Genomic DNA, 27,771 nt, shown 5'->3' with positions numbered 1-27,771 from the left:
ACAGTGGACCAAACACGTATCTCCACACGCTTTCGCGACTCCTTGCAGCAATGGTTTAAATGCACTTGTACATTTTGGCCAGCGCTGGTAGCGCTTGCTACATTTTGTGGAAAATCCCAGTTTGCGGAGCGAGGCCGTTGAGCTGCGTTAGCTACGCTACAGGGCGAAGACGTGCCGCGGCAGCTCTGTGGGCTTTCCATTAGTCACATGGGTTTAGCAATCAGATTAACTCGACCCTCTAAACGCGAGATATGAACAGCAAAGCAAATGCAAGGAGTTCCTGAGTTGAGGGCAGCTTTATTAGTGGTGTAACTGATGCCTAGTGTTGTGCATGTGCTGTGTCGTAGACAATGCGTGCTGGACACTGCATTGACCGGTGGAGGGTGTACTGTCTATTTAAGACGGGAGGGATCAACGGCTGAGGTCCCTGCTCCTTTTTCTTTGCTGCTGAGAGGCCATTTTGGTGCGTGTGCTCTGAATTAGTTGCCGTCCTTTTTCCTCCCGAGTTCCTTTTTCCTGAGTTAGTTTTCGTGCGCTTTCACTCACGCCCACTTCTCCACACCTTAACGTCATGGCCTTTGTCAGATTGCGGCGCGAAGTCGAGCTAGCTGGGCAGTCCTCGGAGTAGAAAGCGCAGTCAGTCAGGAGCGCTGGTTTTTGTCTGTTTGCGTCCGCGGTGTCTGTAGTGTCTCTTAACCCCGCGCACGGCGCCTCGTACTGCGCCGTCATGGCTCAGAGCTGCTTTTAATAAGGTACGTTTCTTCGCTTCTGCTGCAATCCTGTTTCAGGGTTGGATTATTGTTGGTACTGTGGGCTTGAGCCAGTGGTTAGCTTTCACCTTAGTGTTACTGAATCCCTGCTCGCTGCGGGCAGCCAAAAATAAACCGTGCTATGGCGCAGCCGGAGCCCAGGGCAGCTGATTTGTCTGAGGCGCTGTAAATCAGACGTTGTTTGGATGCAGTTCGCTACAATACTGCACGGTCTGCTGCTCCACATGGCCTCGTTCTCCCGTGTGCAGTCAGTAGGGTTTTCTGGATGTAAGTATCGGTAAGAAAAGTGTATCAGAAGTTAAATTGCAGTAGAAATAAATCCCGGATCATCTAAAATGTTGTTTTACCCCCCTTTTCGGCTCTTGGACTGTCAGGATTTAGCACTGCTTGGGGATTGTAGGACGTAGCTGACAGGGAGTGTCTTGGATTCAGTCCATGATTGATTGAGGAGAGTTTCAGCAGCGTTTTGAAATTATCTAATGCGTCCCAGCCTGGGTTACAATACCCAGGGTGGTTGGTTATTATTATTATTATTATTATTATTATTAGCAGCAATAATAGTAGTTTTGAGTAGTAGTTTTTGATTATTATTATTAGTAGTAGTAGTAGTAGTGTGTGTGTGTGTGTGTGTTTTATTATTATTAATAGTAGTAGTTTTGTGTAGTAATGGTGGTGGGTGTAGTAGTAGTTAAAAGTAGTGTAAATGTTGTATTATTGGGGATGCACAATGATATTGGAATCTCATTTGTACTGTAAATGTCTTTAACAAAAATCAAATTTCTTTATCACACTACTGTGTATTTTTTTTATGACTGATGTTTTAAAATCTGCAATCTATATTTGATAACTTATTTTTATCATATCATATGTAAGCATTTGTTAATGCCACTTTTTTTCCTATTTAAAAGCTAATCTGCAGAGATTCTGGCACTATCCCTCATTTCCAATATTGATGCATCCCTAATTATTATTATTATTATTATTATTATTATTGGTGGTGGTGGTGTTGTTGTTGTTGTTGTTAAGCATAGAGGCAGTTCAAACCACTGCAAAGCCTATCCAATGTCCAGTGTAGGTTAAAGTGGAGTTATTGCCTCACCAGAACTCAAAAGGGTTGAGTTGCCTCACTCGGTGAGTTTTTCTGCGAAAAGTCGTTGCATTCTGTATCAAGGGTAAACTCCCCTGCCTTGATTCTTGCAGTCTGAACTGAAGGGACACCATGGCGTTTTCTAGAGTACGCACACACACTGCTCAAGAGCACGCTGCAGAGAATACGGGCTACACCTACTCTCTCAGGTGAGCATGGGATGGTTTGCTTTTCGGGATGTTAATTCATGTCTAGCTTAGTCACACACAAAAACACAAGTCTGATTTAAGTTGCATGTGTTCAGCCCGCCTAACTTCATAAATCATTTATGCAGGGGTGTCTTATAGCAGGTGGTGGGGTGAATTCCACACCACTGCTCCGGGGCATGGGCGTTGCACAACTCTCCAACATCGCACCGAGCGTAATTGCAGGGTGTGCGTTCCTACAGACTTGCCTCCAGGGTGCTCACGTTCATGCTTTAGCCTGGTCTTGAAGTGCATGAACTGACATGGCGGAGTGACTGGGCAGTGTTGGTGGCATTCAGCCTAAATTCTTTTTTTCTTTTTTTTTTTTTTTTGACATTTGGGGTGTGGCACAGTGGAACAGCTAAGCTAGCTAAGTGTTTAGACCAGGGCCATAACTGGAGCTGCTTCTCTATATTCTAAAATAGTTACCAGAGCCTCTAAAGTGACTAATAAACCCAGTAGGTTACAACATTCTTCAGTTTAGAGGCGTGTTCCCCTTTCAGAAATGAAAACAGAAGTTGGGGATGGAAAAGTAGCTGCAGCTGAGTAAGTTCTTGTATGAGGGTGTGTCTAGTGTGTAGTCGTGCAAGTGTGTGCGCGAGTGTGCAGTTGTGGGTTTGTGTGCAGTGCTGTTGCTTGGTGAGTCACTGAGGCATGGATGGGTGACCACAGTAGTGATACTTGACATTTTCATTGTGATCTCTGGTCGTAATGCACTTTGCAGCAAAGTCATAGTATTATGTTTAAGGTAGAAGGTTGCAAGTTTATTTTTTATCATTTTATTCAGCATTTAACCAACTGCACTGCACTTAATCTAACTGCAGAGAACTAATTGTTGGGGGATGTAATTAAACTAAAGTGTGTCTGGAAATGTGCCTTTTGTTAAATTAACGTTTTTACATTTTCAGCTTTTTTTTTTTTTTTATGACTCTGTGGTAAACTCTTACAATCTAGCAGTGTAGTTGTGCAGTCTTGGCATCATGTGTGCGAGCCTTGGTCTCATCATATGCAAAATTGTTTAGTAAGGAGCCGTTCTTGATGCTTCTCCCCAACAAAACGGTATTTTCTCTTTACTAGGTCTCGTGTAGGCATGTAACCATTGGTTTCAGTAAGACCGATGCATTGACAGACAGCAGGCACTAGTGCATAGTAATGCAACAACGTTGTGCTCCAAAGTCGAACTTTGATCAATTAAATTCCAACATGCTCAATATGTCAGCTGCATATTGAGTATGTATGTAGTATGTGAATATGTAGGACGCAGTGAGGGGCAGGGACTTGCCTAAAATTACTCGCCGTTAAAACACAACAGAACCGCTTTGATTAACGCACGCACACACACACACACACACACCCACACACGCATATATTTTTGGTGTAGGAAGTAGGAAAGTTGTACAAAGTCATACAAAAGCTCATTAGCTAAAATCTGTGTGATTTGCTGATTAGGGCTGTGTATTGTCAAGTACCTGCTGTTATGGTATGTATAGCCAATACAGGGGTTTACAATTCAATAAATTGTAATACTGTAAGCAAGACATTATCATTTGTGGGTTTGTTTTTTGGCCAAAATCAAAATTTGCATAGAAATGTTATGTCCCTGGTTTAGGTGAATTAGCACCCCATACTTAGTTTGGCAGGAAACATTTTGTTTTGAGTTCATCTCCTGGAATCCTTGTTTTTGCCACTCAAAGCATCGACTCTGTGTTTCAGATGTTAGACAGATTTCAGATTAAGAACTTGCGGTTTTCTGCATTGTGATATATTTGATAATTTATCTGTAAGTTACAGCTTGCACGCTATTAAATAGAGCTTAGATGCTGACTCCCATGCATTCTTTTGAATGGAGTTTTGCTTGCTGGTAAATTCTGTATACATACACACAAGGAGAACAGTGGGGTCTGAAGGACAACACTGCTATCTAGCGGTCAGAGGTTTAAACAGCACAAAATGAACCACTGCCGCCAATGTTTACAATATGATCAAAAAAGGATGTTGTGATGTAATTAATCAACTAATGATAAAACTGCCATATCGCCCACCCCTTGTTTTGGGTCTTTCTCAATATGTTAATTCCTATGTTCACTATGAAGTGCTGTATATTTGCTCTTTGGCAATACATGGATGTGTAAGTAAGGCCTACTCAACTAGTTTGTCTGTGTGTGAGAACAGGATGAAGATAGTGCTTGAGTGACAGTGGCTAAGTCTGTCTCATTCTTCTTGTGTGTTGTCAGGACAGAGGAATGACATTGTTCCTATCACACGTTTGACATTACACACTCCCTCTTGTCTTTCGCAGTGAATCAGAATAGCCTGCAGGGTCCTGGTCTGCTTAGATTACAAAAAATGCTTGTAGCCCTTAACGGTAGTAAAAGTGCTGCATTGCATGGCTCATTGCTTTGCTTCATGTGTTTATAAAGCTGTATATGAGAGGATGAGACAAAGTGTCAAGTCTCATTTCATATGGACTGGCAAAGTATAAGTCTATACTCTTAGACAAAGCAGTAGCCTTGAACTCATTCAGAATAGTGGGCTCTGTTGGGCTGTTTTGCTTTGTCATTTAGGACGTGGCTGGCTTCCTCCAGTGCTGCCCCTGCCCCAGTGCTGAAGGACATTTGTTGTGCTGAACTGGAATTGACCCAGAATGTTAGTTAGATTCTTGCATGTGTTAGACTGTCTCCTGCTCAGCGATGGGGGAGGTCGTGAAGCAGCAGGAAGAAACAGCATAATTGGTTCAGGTCAGTGCTGACCCCTTTAATCCTCAGCACCTAATATAAGCCAGTGAGCGAGTGTGATTGAAAAGTGAGGGTAGGATCATGATGTGCAGGGACTGGCCTAATTTTATTTATTTATTTTTCCTTTAAAGCAGCAGTTAGCAAAGAAAAATAAATCATATTGCCTTTTCTTTGACTGATATAAAACACATTTTGAAATATTTCCCAACAGCTGGCAAAAATTACAGTTCAAACGCAGCTTGTGTGGATCTGTGGCGTACATTACACTAAATTGCAACGGGGATCATCCAAAATGTATTTTTCTTTTCTGTATGTATCCAAAAGTGTTTTATATTAGGCCTTCAAAACACAATCTCTGCAGAATTTCAAAAACATGTATTATTTTTCCATATAGGCTAAGAAATATGTTGCATATCTCTTATAGGCCCTCAAACATAAATGTACATTTGCTTATCTGTGAAGGCCATAAAAACTAACTTATCTCCGAGGTTGAAATGTATTGGGACAAACCTAATCATTCAAGAGTTTCGTTTAGTGTAAAAATAAAAATTATCAAGCACCTGGCCATGCATTCTGCCTTACCAAACATTAGTGAAGGAGTGGGTGGTTCTAAAGAGCTCACTGAATTACCATTAAATCAGCACAAACTGTGAGGTTTCCATATATGAGCAGCTGCATGCCTCAAATCACTAAGCACCGTGCCAAGCATCAGCTGGAATGGTGTATAGTTCTCTTCTGCTGGGCTCTGGAGCAGTGGAGACAACTTGCACTTCTCTGTCAGGCAGTGTAATAGACAAGTCTGGATTTGGTGAAGGTTAGGAGAATGTTACCTGCTTGACTGCATTGTGCCAGCTGTAAAGTTTGGTGGAGGAGGGATGCTGTTGGGGTCTTTTTTCTGGGGTTGCCCTGTAGGCCCCTTAGTATGTAGTTTTAGCATACCAAGACATTTTGGACAGTTGTATGCTTCCAATTTTGTGGGAACACTTGGGGGGAGCTGTTTTTTGTGACTGCTTATAATAAAATTAGTTAGATGTTTTGAATCTGCCGTTCGTCTTGCAACTGACCTGAAGCCGGGGAGGGGGTAACAGTCATTTGCAAAACTATGTAAAAACATGCCGCCCTCAGGCTGAGAACAGCTGGCTTCTAACAGTGTGTGCTTATTGGGATGCTTGATATTTATGAGCTCCCTCTTATTGATTTAAGACCCTGTCTTAGGTGTGTGTGTGTGTGTGTGTGTGTGTGTGTGTGTGTGTGTGTGTGTGTGTGTGTGTTTTTTTTGGGTGCCAGTTAACCCACCCTTATGCTAGCAATGCTCCAGATATTAGGAGGGTAAGGACTTAACACATGTCTCCTCCGATACATGCAAAGCTAGTCACCACCTCTTTTCGAACTGCTGCTAATGTGACCTTGCCGAGCAGCCAACACTTTTGTCGTCGGCTTTGCCCTTTGCCGACTAACCTTGCTTTTAGAGGGGTGAAAACACGGCCGATTGTGCTCTCTCTGACCTTGGCTGCTGATGGCAAGGCGGCATAGTTCAAGAACAATGTCTTTAAAATTCCAATATCTTTGTCAGGCCGGGGAAATGTTTAATTTTAATTTCTGAGACAAATTGATTGCTCGGTATTAATGTCTGATGTTTGTAATGTCTAAAAACCAGTTTAAAAGCTTCATGGCTTCTGAAGCTCAATGTGGTGGTATTTCGAGAGCAGGAGAGTAATAGGGGCAAAGAGCAGCTAAGGAAGAGGGGAAGGAGTCCAAGATACAATAAGTCCTGCAGGAGGGAGGGAGGGAGGGAACGGGTTGAGTAAGTTTGTTGTACCGGAAGTGAACAGTGTAAATGGAGTAAAGCTTTGATATCCCTCCCACTGAGCCTGTTCTGATCTGCTGATGAGCTACGCTGCGAGAGTGTGTAAGCGCGATCAGCATGTATACACCGTAGTGCCTGTCTGCGACTGTTGTCTGTGGCATGAGCCTTGACGACAGGTGGGATCTGGAGAGCTGGGGCTGGACTCTGCTGTGTGTATAGCTTTCCTTTCGTCTCTTTCCGAGTCTGCCGCTGTCTGTCTGTCTAGTCTTTTCGGTTAGCAGTTAGGTTCTGTTTTTGCAAATGAAGGAGGCCTCCCAGGCTTCAAACCTAGCAGTTTATCCAGCAGCACAACTTTACTAGAAGTCACCGTTTGTAGAGTTCCTGCCAGTCCGCTGTATTCAGCTGTCTCAAATGTCCTACGCAAATGTAGCAGGCCTGCTGCAATGAGAACAGCTCCAAAGTTCAGGCACATGAATGCTGGGATTGTTTCCAGAGGGATGGCAGTTGCTGTGTTTTCTCTTCTTCCTCATTGGAAACATTCAGTCCTCTAGAAATCATAGCCAGGCACAGCATGTGGAAAAAAAAATCTCCTGTGTTGTAACTCTGTGGCTTTTTTATTCCGTTTTATGGTGTTTTTTGGGTGGGGGTGGTGTGTTTCTTCTGTGTTTGGAGTCGAGCGTATTCCCCTGTTGTTTGGCCATCCTGTCGTTTTCATTGTTGTTGGTCTGCTCTTGGCGCTGCCCATCCTGCGCTGGAATACAGCAGCAGCCGACGCTCTACTTAGCCTTTATTTAGGGAGATTAAGCTATTTCAAGCTACCTTCTCTTTTATCCTCATGTGCATATGGCATGGCTGGAGCTAAGCTGATGGTGGAAAACAAACCTAAAGATCGTTCAGATTTCAGTTTTACTCAGCGATGCAGCGAAAACGTGACGTCATGACTCTTGAATCAGTTGGATACATGATCTGTATCATGACACTTGCTTTTGTCATGAGCTAGAACTGACAAAAGCACCATCAGGGCATTTCTATCAAAAACTGATTAACTATTATTAAAAATTACTATAGTGTAACCGCTACAAATGAATAGTGGCGAACCATTCCAAGAACCACCAAGCAAAGAAAGTTTGTAATGTTTATAGAGAACCCTTGAAGGACTTGTGTTCCGCGCTGCACAGCCCTAAATCCATTCGAACCGTAACGCTTCCCTGTAATAGAACATGTGGATGTTTAGTGCTCCTTAATTGCGTACTGTCTGGGTTGTGACAGTGTATTGTGACACAGTATCACTGTAACTCAAATATTGCCCTCCTATATTCTGTAATTATTATATCAACTGTGTTGCATTTTTCAGAGCATTGGATCAGTCTGCATAGTGAAGAACGCTGTAAAGTCAAAAAGTTTTTGACAAGGATCCAGTTCCTAAATCCATTGTAGTGGCTCGTCTCGGGCTGTTTTCACATCTACCTTTTTGCAGTGCAGGTAAATTGAACTTCAAGCTACAGAATGATGATCCTATTTCAATATGCGAGCAAGGGAATAATGCTAAATCACAACATGCTTTTTGCTGCTGATTTTAAATGCTAATTGCAGAATAATCAAACCAATCAGTCGTAAAGAAGTGATCAAAAATTGCAATGCTGCTTACTTTGATTAAGTCAGGAATACCTCATTGTGCTTTAGCTTCCACGCTGCAAATGTTGTGCCAAATGCCATGTATGCTTCCCTGACCTCCTCAGAAGAGGAGCGTTTTATTTACTTTTAAAGTGAAAATATGTGAACACACCCTCTCCAGAGAACGCACTTCAGTACTTTGTAATACAAAAGTTTAGTTTATTTGCCAGTGCTCAAAGGTAGGGTACATTTTTGTATGTCCCCAGATATGTTTATAAAATATAAATTGTGTTCTTAATGTAGCAGAAAATCTATTTAATATGAACAATTTCATATTCACTTCTTTTCAAAGTTCTCTGAACTTTGGTATTTGTAAATGTCAGCTGTAAACAAGCCCTATTTGAATGCAGTGGAATAAATAGGCTGATACACTGTATCGCACGGTCTAGAGTTGCCGTGGTGTACTTGCAATTTTACAATGCAACGTTATGTTCTTTTAAAAGAGAGATTTTGCATATACTTAATAGTTTCAGGCTTTTAATGTAGGGTCATATGATAATACATTGGTCAGCATATAAGAACATCTGTGAGAATTGAGATCCTGTGATGCTGTAAAACTGGGATGGTTATCTTACCGTTGCGACCCTGCTGTAGACTAACAAAAAAAGGTTCCTTTTGCCACTAATGGAGACGCATGTGAAACAGTGTCTGAATTCCTGCCAGATTCTGAACAGGTTTTTTTTGTTGTTGATTCAGCCTGGCAAATGGGGAAAAAATGAAACAAAAACTCAAACTATTACTAGGTGTGAAAACAGCCTGTTGATGCTTGCTGTTAAGATTCCAAAAGGTAAAAAAAATGGTGGGGCTTGAAATTCCAGCTTTCTCTGTGCATGATCATAAAACATTGCTGTTACTGGAGCTAGGGGTTGTGCAGGAGGAAGTAATCACTGTACATTGGAAAATATCAGCTGATGCCCTGGTAGTGAGATGGAAAACTAGACATTCTGTGAGCTCTATATTCTGTGGTAGTACCTTGGAATGGTTTGCCCAAAGGCACTACTGGTGTGTCTAAATTTGCCTCAGCAGACACTAATTTTAATCTTGACACAGTTCAGTTGCATAATAAAATCCAGAAGCACTGCAAGTGCGGGCTTTGGTTCATCCGCTTGTATTTTTCCACTGTAGCAGTAAAATATTTACAAATCAAATTAAGACCCCTGCTTGAGCTTTTCCTTTAATACTGCTCATAATGTCACAAAAGAGAAACTGCCATCCCCCAAGTCAGTGTGAATGTCTGTACACAAACTGGATAACTCTCAGTGTTATGAAGATGTAAAAGCAGTCCAATGTCTAGAGCAGCGATTTAAGGAAATAGGTATGGTATCAAAAACTCTGGAAAATGAAAGCATCTCTTAAAGCATCTCTCAAAACGTTCTGTTCCAGGTGTTAAATGCGTTGGGGATCATCTGTTCAAACCTGACCACGCTCTGATCCTTTTATTTATCCCTTTCAAAATCTGAAGGCCTGCATGTAGGCATATACTTAAATGACGAGATGCGTATTGATTTCATAGTAGCATCTGAATGGTTAGCTAAATAATTAATACTTTAGTAGGTAGATGGGTAATAATTGTTAGGTAATTCGTGTTTATGGGCCCAATACCATTTAGTCTTTCAGCACAGTCAGCTGCTTGCCAATACCAATTGAGGACCGGGCTGGATGTCATGTGTTCTCTTGGTAATGCTTCAGGCTTCTGTAATGTCCCTGCATTGTCTCAAGATAAAATGTGCTTTCCTTCTTTTACCATCAACCATGTTAAAAATGTTGTCAGACTTCGAGCACTTGCTTTGAGTGCCCATGAATTTTCATGTAGAACTGCACTGTGGAGCCAGCTCTGCTGTGTCTGGTACTCTCTGAACTGGGCTGAGTGCTGTACTTAAAAAAAGGGGTATTCAGTTAGTGGTGTTAAGTCTTTACTCTGCTTCTTCCACGAATCACATACATTTTACACAATCCACAAATGTAGACTAGCTGTCTAACTGTCTATTCTGTCAATGGCTTCCGTAGGTCTGCTGCTATTCACTCCCATATTGAGTACAGTGATTTCTACTCTGCTGCACTTCATCTAATTAAACAGCACTAATTACACTCTAATGTAGTTGCAGTTAGTCTGTGCTTTTTAAGCTCTGATATCTATGATATGCTTGCTTGTATCACAATAACGAAACTGATCGTTTTTGATAAAATGTCATAGCCCAGCCTTAGAGCACAAAATTAAATGAATGGTTTTAGGAGTGTTTCCAGTGGCATTTGGTAGACTAGTTTTGACCAGTTCCAGGTTTGCTTGCTTTCCCTTTTAATAGAAAAAATGCAGATTCCAGATTTTTGTACCATAGTCCAGAAAGTTACTACTCTTTAGGGGCTGTATAAACAAGACCCACAATCTTGGTCTTGTGATAAGACCCCCCCCCCCCCCAAAAAAAAATCAATTGTTCTTTCTTCAATTATTATATCGGTTACAGTAATACTATAATTTAATGTTAAATAAATCTTTCTGCTCATTGCACTTCTTTGGCGGGTGAACCTTTTATAGAGTGCTTTAGTTTATGCAGTTTGCCTTGCCAGTAAATTGTTGCAGCTTTGCTTTAAACAATTTGTCAGTGATTGAAATGTTTGCAAATTTGAGAATTGTTAGGATCAGGTTAATTTAATTTCTTATTCAAATCAAATCATAATTCATGTTCTGTAACGTCTATGCCATTGCAGTCTAGTCTTAAGATTAGATCCACAAACCCAGCCAACAGTCTATTAATAAGCTCATTCCATACATTTCAGCTCCAGCTATTCCTCGACAGCACTGGATTACGAGAGGGAGCACCGACTGGCTCCCGTGTTCGACTCGCCCAGGATGTCACGGCGCAGCCTTCGGCTGCATGCAGGCAACAGTCACTACCGCGATGACAGCCTGCTGGACTCGTCACACAACCACAGCGTCTCCTACAGTTCTGGAGGCTCTGTTCATCAGGAGAACAAGTGAGCTGGCTTTTTATCTGGGACGGGATAATGTCCAGCAATTATGTACATATAGGCCAATACATAAACATCCATAAAATAATGAAATGTAATGTCCGGATTAGCGTTAAGGTAATGTAATGTAAATTGCAGCTGCAAATACAGTAAAATGTTTTTAAAGTTAAACCATGTTTAGTTGTTAAGTCATTTGAAAAGAAATGTAATTTATGGTGTTTGCAGACATTTGCTTTTAACATATGGACATATTGAGATCACAAAATTATTAAGCTGAGCTCAATATTGTCAGTTGTTTACTGAGCAAGGAGTGCCCATTAACTTGAATGAGCCATGTCAATATTTATTTCTGTATAATTTTTTAAAGCCTTTTTTTCCCCAGCAATTTCAATATTAATTTATAATTTGAAGTGTATTGCCCTTTAAAAGTAATTGTATTGTGGCATTATGATGCTATTATATCCGTGGCATAAAATAATGTATTGCCATTATTTATGGGACAATATATCGTAGTTATTGTCTCATATTGTATCTAATAATAATCGTGACCGGCCTAGCTGTATGACACACTCCGTAGGATTAGTCTTATTGCTTTACGTTATATACGTTTTATCATATTACATTTCCATTTCATTCGCTCTCTTTGTCAGGACCCTGAAGAGCAGGAGGTCCCATCGTTCCACAGCTGGATCAGGTTCGCTGCTTCAGACTCCTGTAAAGATTCAGTCTACCTCGGTGCTGCAAGATCACAACAGCAGCATGCGCAGCTGCACTGCCAGCGACGCCTCATTGCTGTCCTCCCTGCTGGACGAGTCATGCATACAGGAGCGCACTCTCGTTGACCGCTTCTGGGGTCAGTGGCTCACACCAGGCTAGAGAGTCTGTGATTTTTATATATATATATATATATATATATATATATATATATATATATATATATATATATATATATATGGTTCTTTGTGCCACATGATGGTCAGAGATGGACTTTTACAGTTTTACTTTCTATTTTTATCATTTAGGATTGGATGAGGAAGGAGATATCAAGGGTATGTAATCTCTTATCTAAGCGCTGACTGTTGTGTCTAGTAAAACATCACCGTGACCATGAATATCAGATTTCACTTTTTTTTTTTTTTTTTTTTTTTTTTTTTTTTTTTTTTTTTTTCCTGTTGGTGAGGCACCCCTGCTTACAAAAACAATTGAGCATTATTTGTAGATGACTGCATGAATGTGCATACTGTTACATTGCAGTATAATCACAGTTGGGTAGTAACAGAATTTATATGGATATTGGCTTTATAAAGACATGTAATCCACTAGGTAATGGAAAGTAATCAGGTTGTTATACTTTTATATAGTAATCAATTTACATAATCATCATAATCCAATGCTAAACATCTTCCTCTGTATGTCCCTCAGATCAGACTGTCCGGGTGGACCGCAGCTTCACCTCGGTGAACAACGGTGACATGAACTCTGCTCAGGCTCAGACTCAGACAACCACCATGAACAGCACTTATATCTGCAAAGACTGCACCACCACTCGCGCTGAAAGTCGAAGCGCTCTGCCCGCCTACTCTTCCTCCAAACCCTGCTCCTCCTCCTCCTGCTCCTACTTTTCCTCCTCTGCTCTGCACCTCGCCCCAGGGGACGGAGCCTCCTCTCCCTACACTACGGTCTACAGTAGAGAAAAGAGCCGCCGACACAAATCCGGTGAGAGAACTCATTGTTTAGAACTTGCAGCACAGAGCTCTCACCAAGACACCAAGATGTAGGAGTGTTATCTTTTTTATTTTCCTTTTTTTGAGCTTGGTCTGAGCTGCTATGCGCAGTTTAGTCTGGTGGTTTCCAGATATGGCTCTGAAATATCTCTGCCCTACATATATTGACGTTCTCCCAGCTTTGACACAACCCTGGCTTGTTTCACAATGCAGGGTTTCTCCATAAGCTGTGTAATAACTACTTATTTTTTTTTATTTTTTTATTTTATCTAAAATAAGCTGAACAGTTTTAGGCTGAATAGACATGCGCTATATGGACAGCAGCATTGGGGACAATTTCACTGATCCACAGCTCAATGCAAGAGACTTTATACCACTGTAGCCCACCACTGGCATTAGGGATGGTTCCCATAAATTTAGTTTACACATTTTTTGATTTTTCTCTACAGGAACTAGATAAGCTGCGCTTGTCAGTAATATGTGCTATCTACCTAAAGTATCGGCATGCATTTATTGGCGAGCATGTCCACAAACATTTGGGCATAGTATGTGCATGTAAGTGCTCCAGATTTTGTAGCCTGGGTTGTGCTTCTTCGTCAGTGCTTGTGTTTTAAGCAGGAGTATATTTTATCTGCAGGTGTGCTGGGGACACTCTCTGAGACCTGCCTGCATTACAGCAGGAAAGCTGCTGCCTCTGTAGTGTGTGTATTTACACTGCTCATGCAGAGCATTCTGTCGAAGACCACTCAAAAGGGCAAAGGTACCAGCCTTACTCCTGCCCCTAAACTCTGCACTTGTCTTGCTGTGATTTCAGCCTCACACTCTTTCACTCTGGTGCAGTTAATAGTTCTGTCATCGTTCTTTATTGCGACGTCTGCTTCTTTTCTTTTTATGAAGCTTCTGATATTAAACCTGGTGGTGCGTCTTACATTCTGTACATGTCTCTCTCACTTGGAAAATGTGGTGATGAGTTATATTGTACACTGTATAGGGGCTATAGAGGAAATACAAACCCATATATTTATTTTAATGATTTGATCTAATTTGAGTTGTGTGTGTTTTGAGCGTTCACTGCCCTGCTGATGTGGAGTTTTATCAGCACTTTAGACTGAGATTTACACTGCATGTAAATTAGTCTGGGTAGAGGGAACTCTGATGCTTTCACACTGACGCTGACTCTGACTCTGAGCAACCTTCTATAAACGTTTCTTCCCTAACACCAGCATTCATTTCCTAGGTCTGAGATCTTTAACCTGTCAGGGGTATTCCACCAGTTTTTGATATATATTTATTTTTCATTCAGAGTGGTTTGTTGTGAAATACTTAGTTTTACAAAAACATTTTTTTCCACTTCCTGTAAAGTTTCTACTTTAACTTTTTTCCATTTTTTTTGGGTCCGTATCCACGGTACACTGTTATATCCAACCACTCTGAACCACTACCTTTTATTTACATCTGACAGATTGATTGTGGACGTTTGGTGGAAGCATTGGTGGCGTTCATCTCCTAATGTATTAATGAGCGTATTAATCTTTCTACAGCCCTGCTGTCAGTGACCAACTGGTGTGTGAGTATGTTCAGGAGGGTGGCCAGTTCCTCTGCTGCAGCCTTCGCACTGCTGTCTCAGTCTGCTGGGCTGAAAGTGGCCAGCAGTGTCAATGCTAATGGAGGTACTAGTGGAGACTTGAGTATTGCTGCTAATATCAGGGCCCAACCGATGTATTTATATATATCTAAAAAAAAAAAAAAGTAGTAACCCAATTAATTAAATCACGTGTATTTTAAGGGTTTTCGATATCCAAAATAATTTCAGTATAATTATTTTAGTCAAAATGAAATGCTTTACTGACTGATGCCGATTCACTGGTCAGCTCTGTTCCCATCGGTCAGATTTCTTAAACATGAACATTAGAAACTCTTAAACTTATAACAAGCTGCAAAAGTAATCTTGCAATTTAACCACTACAATTTTATTTATTTATTTTTACATTGTATTAAATAAAATGTTCATGGGATTTAAGAGGAATGCTGATATGTCCATGGAGCTTTTTAATATTGACTCATTTTTATTAGCTTGATATATCGGTCTGGCCCTAGTCACTACCTACCTGTGTTTTCTGTGTTCTACAACATAAACTAAGCCAGTGTTCTTCCATTCTGATTCTGGAGGGCTTCTACTGAGCACAGTTTGGTGCTTTCCCTGCTCACACACCCACTAAACCTGGTATTTACCAGATGAATGACCATTGTGTTTTAGTAGAGCGATGACCAAACTGTGTCCAGAGTTGAAGAACCATGGAATAGGCGCAAAATCAAATTTCTGTTTCTAAGTGTCATATGGGCTGTCTACTGTATTCTGCTGTCTTCTAACCTGTCTTATAGCCTCTGTCTTTTGTTCTGGAAGCTGTCTTTCTCTTGAGGTGTTGAGGCTTTGGGTTGTTTTTTATGAACCCATTTCACCCTGAGGGCCTCGGAAACTGCAGTGTCACATCCTCTCATCCTTTATTAACCCCCTTCACTTAGCAGAGTGCTTCGAATCTGACATCTCTTCTGCAGTCTTTCCCTCTTATCAGCTGCTGTCTCACCGTGTCCACCACACTTTAACCCTTTCTGCTGCAGTGCTTTGTGTTGCTCTCGCTGAGCTTGACGTATTGCACATAACCAAATGGCTCCCTCTCCTGTGGGAATTACCTTGGTTACATGCAAATTCTGCCTTTCTCTTTCCACCACTGCACATCCCAGAATCTGATCACAGGGATAAGGGGAACACTGGCGGCTGAATCCAGAGAACAGAGTGATTTGATGTCTTTTGTTGTCCTGGTTTTCTCTAGGTCACGCTGGTTATTGTGGGACCATGAATGTAAATGAGTTGGTGACTCAGAAGGAACATCAAACTCTCAGTGGCCCTCTGTGTAAGTACAGTTCTGTACTAATATCTACTCTCCCTATAATAAAAGCTACACTAACCATATGTGTTGGCAGTTAAATCTCACTGGATGAAATGTAAATTAACTGAATTTTTTGCGATTGCTTCGAACACTAGCAGTTGTTAGTATTTCTATGCCTCTATTTCTGAATATCTGTACTTCCATGAATGGGCAGGATTTATGGATTTACCAGAGATTTGCTACCAAAAGCATATTACATAATTTAGCTTCCATTATGTCTTCTGTATAGGTAGTGTTGATCAGTTGTGCCAGGTGTTGCACTCAAACGGATGTTAGTCATGTCCTCACATACGGCAAACAAAACCAACATGAGTCACCCAGACTAATGCAAGCAGATTGTTGTAACCTTCAGTCAAGCAGACAGAGCTTTTATCGACAAACCCACCTACTTCAGTCCTCCATTCCTCTGTGGCAGATCAGTTTTTGGCGATTTGTGGTTTTGTCTTTTTGTGTATTTCTGACATAAAATGGGGAGAGGGGGGCTGTCCAAATGTTTTATTCATACTTGCTATCATAATTGAAATGGCCAAGTTGTATTTAGGGATGGACACATCAATATTGGAACTGTAGTATTGGCCCGTATGTATCCTTGGTAGATATTTAGGTTTTAGTGGTATTTCAAGTTGATACTTTAAAAGAAATATTTAAAAGTCTATTCATGTCCATGTTCCTGTTGTAGTCACAATTTATAATGTATTAAATATTTATAAATGAATGTATCAACTGGTATTTTTACATATATGCCATCAATATTAGCCCACCATTCCTGTATCTGTGCATTCCGTGTGTGTGTGTGTGTGTGTGTGTGTGTGTGTGTGTGTGTGTGTGTGAAAAATATATGCATGTATGCATGCATGATTTTTGTTTTTTTTTCCCTCCCCCATTCCTCACCCTTGTCTCTATGCTTCACCTCTTAAATCACAACAGGTGACGACTGCAAAGGGAAGCAGACTCTGAAGACGAGCGCAGTCTACAAGCAGTCATCCAGGGCCCAGCAGCTCATAGGGGCTCTGTGGTTCCTTGTAATTTTCACAGGTTGTGAAAGTAGTAGTACAAATCAGTTTATGCATGTGCTCAGAAGACATTAATGATGTGTTGAGTTGCATTAGCCTTTTTGAATACACTGCATTTATGGTTACTGATTGCCACAAGGTTGAGTGTGGTGGTTTTTGGTTGCAAGACGAGTTTAACGAACTCTTGTTTCTCCATTGGTGGTGTATAGGCAGCAGTCTGCTGAGGGCGGGGCAAAGGCTTCTTTCAGCAGGCTGGCTTATCACACGGAGGATTCTCTCTGTCCTGTATTTGGCTGCTGTGTCTCCAGGTCATTGTAACCATGATTTGATTTAGGCTTTTTGAAAGTCCCTGCATGAGATGCTGTGTCCGACAAGAACTCTTCTGGTCCCTGTGTGCGTCAACTGTACCCCCACTAAGGGTTCTGTCTATCTCTTAAAGTGAAGGTTTGGTGCAAAAATCAAACTTAGACTATTTCTGAGGTGAATGTGTGGCAAATTAGGCCTACAGTTTGCATAGTATAATTGGTGGTAATGATGATTCATTACTTGTTAGCTATGTTAATCTTGTAGCTCCAGTGCAAAACTAAAGAAGACCTGAAGAAACGGGGAGAAACAAGTTTTTGCTCAAACCTTCGCTTTTAACATGGCTCCCATTTGTCACACTGTTCCTCCACTCCTCTTTTGTGTGCAGTGCCTATCACAACAGTAGACCTCACAAGCTTGTTCTGTTGTGAACGGTTCATACTGGGTTGGCTTGACTTTGCAGAGAGCCCGCATGTGGCTAATGAGATTTATTCCAGCTTAGCCAGTTCCTAGGAAAGGAGGCGTTGCTCTGTAGTTGTTTAGACAAAGCAGTGAATACGCGGCCAGATCGAGCAGGGTGGTATGTAGACAAAAATGGGTTTAGGCCTAAAAGCTCTAAATTGATTATATGGATTCCTGATTGTGGCTCTCTCTAATGTCATTTCAAAGCATGTTTTAAATGCATTTCTCAGCTTGTTGTTTCCTCTCACAGTAGAAGATGCAGATGAGGGAGTGAAGCAGAGTCAAATTTTAAATCTGAGCTGTTGTATCTACATTGATTGTGCTCCTCTTCCCTCAGTGTGGGTGGTTGGTTGTGTGACTAACACAGTGACCTGCAGATGTGTCTTCCTACTTTTTTACCTCAGCTGATTACTCACTCTAATCTGTCGCTGAAGCCCCTTTACCTCAACAGCCCATTGTCTAATCCTGTTTGAGGCCTCGTTTGTATCTGACTGATTGACTGACTGTCTACTTATAGGCAAGGCGGCTTCGGGAGCATTCTGGTGGCTGGGGACAGCATGGTACCAGCTGGTCATGCTCATGTCTCTGCTGAACGTCTTTATCTTGACAAGGTGAGTTCATATAAGCTTGATTGGAATAAATAACTGAAATTGGTACATGGATATGACATACCATTCAAATACTGTTGTCTTCATTCAAAACAAGCCAATTTGCGAAACCCTAAAGTTCTTTGTTGTTTTTTGTAACATACACCCTGCCCACAAGCAAAAGTGTTGAGGCTAAACACATCATCTTCAGGAGAAGGTGTAAGTGCAACTAAAAAGGCTAAAAGCTAAAGCTAGGCTGACTGGAGGAAGCCCCAATGCAGTTACTCTGTACGAGGATGCCTCTGGAGAGGGTGAAAAGGCTAAAAGATAACACTAAGCAGATCAGATCAAATCTTTTTAGCTAGCTAACCAGCATACCATAGCTTTTTAATGGTCCACACAGCCTACCCTAGCTTATCCTGGCGTTATGTGGTTCTGGAAATTATATTAGCAAGTTGAAGCACTCACACAGTTTTATGTGTATCTCTGTGTAGCAGTTAAATATCTAATATACTTTGTCTTGTCCTCCAGGTGCCTGCCCATATTGCGGAAGCTTCTGCTGATCCTTCTTCCTTTTCTGCTGCTTCTCGGTAGGTTCAGCAGCCCACATGCTACTGCTGAAAGCTCTGACTTTTAGATTTAGGTCTGGCCTAATCGGTCCTCCTTTTTTGTAGCTCTTTGGTACTGGGGTCTGTCCAGCCTCTGGGCCATTTTGCCTGCAGCTAATGTGACGTTGTGGAAGACTGACTCTTCTCTCGACTCACCCACAACTGCCCAAACACCCATCGATGCAGCTACTGAAGTTCATCCTGGCATCACTCCATCATACGGACACTATGAGGTACATGAGGTTGATTTGCGTTGTTTTTTTTTTATATTATTTTAAATGAACTGTCACTTTATCCACTTACCACCACCTTCTTTCATTCTGTAGAGCATGGGTGAAGCGTCTGCAGCTCACTTGGAGCGGCTGGAACGGCTAGAGCAAAGCCTGGCACAGCTGTGGGAGCGGGTAGCGGTGGCGGGCAGCAAGCAGGAGAAGAGTCACGGAGAGGTAATCGGCCTCTACAACGTTCTGAAAGACGAGCTTCACAAGAACACAAACAGAGATGGCCTGAGCCAGTGGGTGAGCGATCTGATGGAGCAGAGGGTCAGCCTGCTGAGGTCAGAGATGGAGAAAGAGACGCAGCAATCGCAGCAGGTGAGGGCACACACACAAAGCACTTGTAATATTCTAATCAGTGAACATGGAGAAAAGAGTATTAATTTGAGCTTTTTGTCTTTGATATGCTTTCCTCCAGTATCAGAATGAGTTCAAAGAAGAGAATCTGGCTCAGGAGCACCGGCTAACCCAGGTTGAAGAACTAATTAAGAATGTGGCTCTAAAAACTGAGGTATTGTAACTTGTGCATTTTTTTTTTTTTTTTTTTTTTTTTTTTTTTTTAATTCCAAGTCATTTTGGAGCTTTTTAATACAATATAAAGAAATTCTGACAGTGTAAAGAATAACTGCCAGCTTCATATTGTCAAGTTTTTTGAATGCAATGATGCATAGAGCCCAGCCCAAAGGAGAAAACTCCCATGAATTCTCGCTCAGTCTCCAAACCTTAACCCAACCATAGTGATAGCAAGAGGCAGCTTCTGTGTGTATGGAAATATGAATAACTTTTCCAACAACTATTGATTGTGCCTTGCTGCCCCATCTCACGATGTCATTGGAAGCTTCTCAAGATCTATTACTCAAATATTCAAGAAATAAAAAAATAAATATCTGGACCTCTACAACAGCTGGTGGTCACATTGCCATGCTTGAAAATTGAGCTTGTTGGTTTGGGGCTAAAATAATGTGCACTCACTGATAGATTACACACTTTCAGTTAAAGTGTTCAACCTTTAGATCCATGCAAGGTTCCCCCATTACATAGCTTTTATTTAAATGATTCGGTGAATGTAAACTTTCTGTATCATGCGTTAGATTAGAAAAAGACAAGTGCTGAATTTTACATTTCTTACATTACAGCACACAGTAGGATTTTCTATTTTTTGTTCTTTCTTAACCTCTTAACTTCTCCACTGATCTGTAATTGGGAGAATAGCATCATTGTCATTTATTACTCCGGACTCAGCATGCTGCTACCTACATTATGTAACTTTGGAGAAGTGGGTGGGCTGACGCCCACGAAAACGTTTAATATTGTACCATGTTGGCCCTGCTTCTTTCACTTATTGGGAGCAAATGAAATCCTGGGTTTAACTTTCACGCCTTGTATATAGACATCCATACCCCTGCCTCATATGTTAACATGTCTTTATTTTTCTGACATACTTAATAGATTGATCTTTATTTGTAGGAGTTACAGAAATTGCAAGGGACGACAACTCAATCTATCAGGTCAGTCCATCAGTGTATCAGAATTTACTGCATTGGACCTGCTTCTGTATAAAGAAATAATTTCAGAATTTTCAACATTTGACTGTGTGTTATCTCTTCAGTGGGGAAGGGGAAGTGGGTAGTGCCTCCCATGCGACTCTGCTGGCGGAGGTGCGCAGACTAGAGGAGTCACTGGGCAGCATCAAGAGTGACCTGCAGGGAGTGATGTTGTGTAAGGGCAGATGTGAACAGCTGGACTCTCTCCATAACACAGTAAGTGACCTGCCTTTTGCTAATGACCATTCCCAAGCTTTCTGTGAATGTTTCCCTTTTTTTCTTCTTTCTAGCAGTGTGGCTTTAGTTGAGATGGGATGTTTGTATCTGATTGGTGTATATATGTAGTCTCTGTTACATGGCTTTTTCTGCCTTGAGCGGCAGAAGAGCAGTCATTTCCCAATGGAAGTCATGGTTCTTCTTTTGCTCTGCAGGTGTCTGAGCAGGTTAAGCAGGAGCTACGGTCTCTGCTGTACGGCAGTGAACAGGCACCCGGAGCAGAGCTGCCGGAGTCTTTGTTGCAGTGGCTGTCTGCTCGCTTTGTGAGCAGCTCGGACATGCATGCTTCGCTTGCTGCTCTGGAGAGGAGCATTCTTGGTAATGTGTCGCTTAATGTGGAGCAGACACAGCAGAGGCCCTGTGCAGAGACTGTCACTCAGGCTGTCCTACACACCACTGGCGATGCGGGTTTGTCAGAAAAGGTAAACAAAAAGACACTAATGTTTTTTTAATAGTATTTTACATTTACGTTTGACTAGTAGCAGACACTCTTATCCAGAGTGAGCTACAGAAGTGCTTTGTTATTCACTCAGAATGTCCCTAGCTAGGCCTTATGCCTAGGAAAATATCAGCAGAAGCAGGACCTTTAAGTGCAATCACAAGCCTTTAATAAGTGCAAGATTAGTGCTCTAAGTGCTACTGAAAGAGATGGGTCTTCAGTGGGTGTTTGAAGACAAGCATTCTGCGGTTTGGATACGCAGGGGAAGTTGGTTCCACCACTTTGGTGCCAGGACAGAGAAAAGTCTAATTGTTCGACTCCCGCTCATTTTCTGTTTTGCTCTTTTCTTGGCAGCAAGTGCAGCTGATTGTGCAGAACGCTTTGAAGCTCTATTCACAGGACCGCATTGGCCTTGTGGATTATGCTCTGGAGTCTGGAGGTACAGTAATCAAATCATGTTTTCAAGAGGCACTTATGTATGTATGTATGTGTGTGTGTATATGTGTGTGTATATGTGTGTGTATATGTGTGTGTATGTGTGTGTGTATGTGTGTGTGTGTATGTGTGTGTGTGTATGTGTGTGTGTGTATGTGTGTGTGTATATGTGTGTGTGTGTGTGTGTGTGTAATATATATATATATATATATATAAAAAATCAGATACATATTTAAGCAACTACCTTATTGAACCATGGCTTAGATTGAGCCAATACATATATTTAATGCATTTATGATACACCAGAACTCAGCATCTTCATCTCTAGGATCATGTGTAGGTAGCGCATGGAGGTCCTCAGTATTATTACACTTAAATGAGCCTGTAATTCAAATATTGCTACATGCAGACTAATGCTGCTGTGCTTCAGTTAGATGAGGCAGACTGTTTTGGTCGTATCACTTTGTGGTTTGTCATTCTTTTTTAAGGATGACCAATGAAAGTATTAAAAAGTGAGAACCACTTCTTGGGTTTTAGTGAGCATTAAATAAAACCGATAATAGCCTTGTAACCCATGTTGCCTCCCTGCTGGGGGAAAAAACTTAAGACCAGCATCGTTTACATGTTCTGCTTATTCTCTTAACTGTGAGGATTAGCTTAAACCAACAAACAAAAAAACTGCCCAATAAGAAACAATTGTTTAAAAAACATGTTTTGCAAATTTTTTCAGTGTGCTATGTGAAGTGTTTAGTTTGTAGAACCATGGCAATTTGCATGAATTCTGACTGTCTGTAGGTGGCAGCGTCTTGAGCACACGTTGTTCAGAGACGTACGAGACTAAGACTGCACTGATGAGTCTGTTTGGGTTGCCGCTGTGGTACTTTTCCCAGTCTCCTCGGGCCGTCATACAGGTGAGCTTATTTTCGGTTATGCTTGCTGAAGATTTGGGGGAATTGCAGTGCAACCCACTATTTGTTCTCTCTTTTTCAGCCGGACGTGCATCCTGGAAACTGTTGGGCATTTAGAGGTTCTCATGGATATCTTGTGATTCGTCTGTCCATGAAGATAGTGCCCACAGCCTTTTCTGTGGAGCACATCCCCAAAACCCTCTCACCTACCGGTAACATCAGCAGTGCCCCACGTAACTTCACAGTCTATGTAAGTCGTGAATCTGTCACTGTACCCCATATTGTCGTGGTGATTGTTGATCAAAACCAGGGCTTTGAAACAAGAAAATCAGGCAATTTGCTCTGAGATATAATGTATTTCTTAACAAAGGTTATGGGCGTGCTTATATCTGTGCTTTCTTACCCTTCTCCTTGAGAGCTACCTTTCTCCAGGCTTTGTATCAATGCCTGCTTTACTCCACCTTATTCAACTAATTACTGTCTTCAGCAGTTCTTGATTTGGCTCAATAGGGTGTGGTAGATTTGGGTTGGAGTTGAAACCTGCAGAAAGACAACTTCTCAAGAACAGGGTTGGAGATCACTCTCTTATTTATATATAATATAAACATTTAAATCCCCTAAGGTCTAATGCTGACGCTCCAGCCTGGGTTTCTTTTTTTGTTTTTGGGCTTTTTTTATGTGACTACTACAAAGTTACAAACCATAGCTGCACAATGTATTGTTAGTATTTTTAATTGGGTATGTTTTCTTAAATTTGCTTCAGTTGTTGAACTAAAGGCTGTGAACAAGGCCACACCTGACAGTCTGACCGTTCATTTTAAATATCAAGTAACTGATTAGTAGTTGGTGTTTCAGTGTGTAACCGCAGAATGGCATGTAGTTAGTCTGCCCCTAGTCCTGCCATTAGTCTGAGTTGGCTAGCTATGTTTTAATTTAATTTTTTATTTTCCTTTTTCTTTACCCTTTTTTTTTCTCCTCTTCCCCTCATTCTCATGTGCAGCACAACACACTGGTTTGATTATATTTTTAACATATAACATTTGAGTTTGGAGACGATAACACAAATGATGAGAAATAACGTTATTAACCACTAACCAAATATCTCAAACCCCTTCCTTCTTTCCCTCCAAAATGCCGTTAGTTTCTGATTTTAGTTCCTCAAACTATTCAGAGCCCTGGTTGAAGGATGCAATTATCTTAATTTCCATATTTATTCAATTAATTAATTTAAGTTGAAAATGGCATGACTTAAATAAAATGGATAAAATCTCTGTTAACATCCATTAAAATTAAGAAGGGATTTAATGTTTTTTTGTTTTTTGTTTTCTCTTACTATTTTAAAGATTTATATTTATATATTTTTTTTTAATGGTTCTGTTTAATGGTTCTATTCTGTCTTAAGTTACAATATGTGGATAAACAAAGTCAGAATTCTCTACTGTCACGTTTCTTATTAGTGAGATGTCAAGTAGAGTTTTATCTAAAGTGAGAGGGAAAAGTGGGAGATGAAGGGATATTGATATGGGTTGATTGACTTTTTTTCCTCTTTCCTTATTTAAAGGGTCTGGAAGATGAACAGCAGGAAGAGGGACAGGTTCTGGGACGATACGTCTACCAAGAGGATGGAGAGCCGCTTCAGACCTACCCAGTCATGGTAAGTGGCGTGGGGGAGGGGGCACACTGTGTGCCTGCATGGGTGGTTTTCAGGCCTTGTCTGTCAGACAAGTTACTGAGATGTAACCGCAATACATCTGGACAAGTTGCTTTATGCATGTCCTACACAGATAATGTCTAAGATTAATCCCCATTCTGTTTTCACCCAGTGCGTGTTAGATTAAAATCTAGAAAGCTGATTTGTATCAGTGCTGCTTTTTCTGCATTACATGAAAGTCTAAAAATATTTTTGTTTTTCTTTCTCTAGCTTTCTTTGGAAGAAGTAAAAATATAATGTGGCTTGAAGAAATCAATAAATTTGCACTCAGCTCCGCCACATCATGAGTGTGTCATTGCCAAACATGTTTCTTATCGTCTATTTTAAAGAGCATGCTTTTGATTGGTTAGTAGTCCAGAGAGCCAGGTGTTCTTTGCATTTTGTCCTTCAATATTGCTTGGACTGGAAAGGGCATCTGCATGCAAAATAATCATCCATGGACTACTGTGTTAATGTCACTAATTGTGACAACAAAATGTATTGGTACTTAAAGTAATATAAAGTAATCTAATACTGAAGTATTAGATTTGGTGGTTCTACCAGCCAACTTCTAGTAAAACCAATCAAACAGGAAAGACAAAATCCCAGTGGTTTCTTGCGGTTTTATTCACTAGAAAACCAGCAAGCACTCCCTCTGCTGGATGTCTACAGAATTAAGCAATCGGCTCCATACTGTTCAAAATCTAATACAGTACAGGTATCCGTTTCAATAGACGGTATTAAAACTAACACAGTGCCTATTCAAAAACTGTAAACTGTAAAGCATTCAGTTTGGATTTGAAGGAACCAATCAGAACTAATTCAGAAACTAATGGCCATACTGATGGCATTAAAAAATTATATATATTATATAAATAAATGATTTTCCTTCTAGTCTGGGGAAAAATTTCACTGTTTGGAAATGCATGCATGCATACATACACAAGTACAGATAGCTGAACATTCCAATCGTTGTAGTCCGCTTGGTGGGCCAAAAATCTTGGATGATCTGTGTACGCGTTGCTAAGGGATGGGGTGTGTGCAAGACTTGAAGACACTGGTATTTGATAGTCTGGATACTGCTTGTTCTCATTGGGCCCCTTAAAGAAATGATGAGATCAGAGTCGGTCAGACACAAACTATTCCATCAAATCCTCTCCTATTTTGTCAGAATTTGCCAACCGTATAATTAACTTGCTGCGACAGCAAATGAGGGCTGGGGTAGTAAAATACTAGTTAATTCTGATACTCATTTAACCTAAACTACTGATTAATGACCAATGGCAGTGCTGACGGTAGAAAAAGAAACCTATTGTTACTTTCATAAAAAAAACCTTGTCTTCAAAATGGTAATTTTACAATTTAGGGAAAAGCCTTAACTTTTAAAAGTTGATGTAAAAAGGTTTTATGAAGTCATTTTGGAGGGTTTCTATTGGCCATTAATTATAACATTTTTACACAGTAATAAGGATTGCTGCCAGATTCAAATAGTCAAAAATGGAAATGTACAGTCAAGCAGAAAATAATGTGTACTCTAGAAGAGTATGACCATTCTTTTAAGACTTTAATCTTTAATTATACTGGTATAACATCTCCCAAATCAGAAGTATATCTGACCATACTGAAAAACATTTCTTTAATTTTGGTCGAAATTCTGGTCACCATACCAATAGATTTTACAGCCAATTTAGAGTGGCCAGTGAATATTTTCCTGCCTTTGTACTATGATGGTTCACCAGCAGTACCTGTTGTGCTTTTAAACAAGGCCCTTTTTTCTTTTTCTTTTTTCCCCCCTCCCCCCTCTTTTTCTATTATATATCATTTTGTCTTTTTCTGTCTGTCTGTTTCTATCTTCTGTTTAATTTTTGGGTGAAGTTAAATGAATGTGTTTAAAGATTCTACAAACTTTTTGTTCTGTATGTAAGCTCTAATACTTTTTCCTTTTTTCAGGAAAACTCCAACGCCTACCAGATCATTGAGCTCAGAGTGCTGAGTAACTGGGGTCACCCAGAGTACACTTGCCTCTACCGTTTCCGGGTGCATGGCGAACCTGCACAGCAGTGATCAAACACTGAGCTGGATCAGGACTTTATGGTTTAAGACTGGAGTTTCACAAAGGAGACACTGTGCCATCGGCCCGTCTGGTCCAGGCTGGAGACAGGCTAAGTGACTGCTTGCTAAACCTTTAGATTTTGCTCCTCTGCTTCTCTCCATTTTGTACTCCTGTATATCTCACAAGACAGTACTCCTCTATCCTATACTCGGTTATTCTCCTCTTGTATTCAGACAACTCTGGATTGGTCTGAATTGCACTCGAACACTCAGTAAGTCAAACCTAAATAAAATGGACTAGAATGTATTTTAAACTACATGTTGTAAATGTTGTTAATAGTTTGTCAGCTTTAAGCACGGCTAATAATTTGTTTTTTGCCCCTTTTCCTGCATAGTGTAATGAGTTTCAAATACTCAGCGAAACAAGGCTGTTAATTAATCACTATTTATTTTTTATGTATTTTGAGTTGATCTTAGTAAGACTTTGTATTGTGTATTTTTGTAAATACTTTTCAAATAATTTTGTAATTAAGGGACCACAGGTTGGCTTTTGCAATGAAGCTATATTTTGGTTGTGTGGAATGTTCAAATAAAGAGTAATTTTTTAAAAATTGTTTTGTGAGAAATTGAATTCATGTTTGTATTGAAAAGGAAGTAGTCAGAAGTTGGGTTGGTCCGATCTAATGACCTTCTTTTAACCTCTATGAAATGCAACACTGCTACTTTTAAATAATTACATTTAAAGTTTGTAGTTGGGGTGTAACTAAGACCCAGAAACAGTTAAAGGAGATGCCACCCCACCCTTTTACCACCCTTTACTGTCTGTTTAAATGCCTGAATTCATTGATCTTGTTTTATACAAATAAAGGCTTGCCACTAGTAATTCCACATGGGAACTTTCATACTGGATTCCTTTATATTGACCATAATAGCACATATATTGCACCAAATGGAGGTCTGCTATATGATGCCTGAACAAAAAGCTGTATAGTAGAGACGGCTCTACTTTAAACTCCTCTGGCAGTAGAAGAGGAATGTTCAAATTTAATAGCAACAGCAACACCAGTCCAGTACCACTTAGTACAAACAGTAATTGTGTCTAAGTTGGACGACTTTGTTGTCAAATCAGAGGAAATGTGAGGGTCCACGTTTGCCATTCTGAGATTAAGTCCTGGAAAGTGAACTGAGCTATAAAAGAACAGTCTGGACTTCCTCACAGTAA

At 40.6% G+C, this 27,771-nt stretch overlaps 1 protein-coding gene across 8 annotated transcripts; it reads left to right on the top strand.

The window, feature by feature from the left end:
- The first annotated feature begins 127 nt into the window (after window positions 1-127).
- Window positions 128-27,160, top strand: sun1a (Sad1 and UNC84 domain containing 1a). 8 transcript variants are annotated; one of them, XM_072667735.1, is made up of 24 exons: window positions 128-752; window positions 1,971-2,066; window positions 11,094-11,291; window positions 11,936-12,138; window positions 12,308-12,334; window positions 12,708-13,001; window positions 13,647-13,769; window positions 14,551-14,679; window positions 15,841-15,921; window positions 16,885-16,992; window positions 17,180-17,278; window positions 18,253-18,346; window positions 18,854-18,912; window positions 18,997-19,163; window positions 19,257-19,523; window positions 19,624-19,716; window positions 20,673-20,713; window positions 20,815-20,965; window positions 21,181-21,447; window positions 21,819-21,903; window positions 22,695-22,810; window positions 22,890-23,057; window positions 24,369-24,461; window positions 26,448-27,160. In XM_072667735.1, exons 2-24 carry the CDS (start codon window positions 1,990-1,992, stop codon window positions 26,559-26,561), a joined length of 3,054 nt encoding a protein of 1,017 aa, XP_072523836.1. In that variant the 5' UTR covers window positions 128-752; window positions 1,971-1,989; the 3' UTR covers window positions 26,562-27,160. The 8 variants fall into 8 exon arrangements, with proteins under 8 accessions (XP_072523836.1, XP_072523841.1, XP_072523839.1 ...); XM_072667736.1 differs by lacking the exon at window positions 128-752 and adding an exon at window positions 877-1,037; XM_072667739.1 differs by lacking the exon at window positions 128-752 and adding an exon at window positions 7,999-8,126 and having other exon boundaries at window positions 1,975-2,066.
- The last annotated feature ends 611 nt before the right edge of the window (window positions 27,161-27,771 follow it).

This window comes from Salminus brasiliensis, chromosome 22 (genome assembly GCF_030463535.1).
Source record: "Salminus brasiliensis chromosome 22, fSalBra1.hap2, whole genome shotgun sequence".
NCBI classification, from domain to species: Eukaryota; Metazoa; Chordata; class Actinopteri; order Characiformes; family Bryconidae; genus Salminus; species Salminus brasiliensis.
Note: the sequence above shows the minus strand (reverse complement) of the source record. Positions and strands in the feature narration are given on the sequence as shown.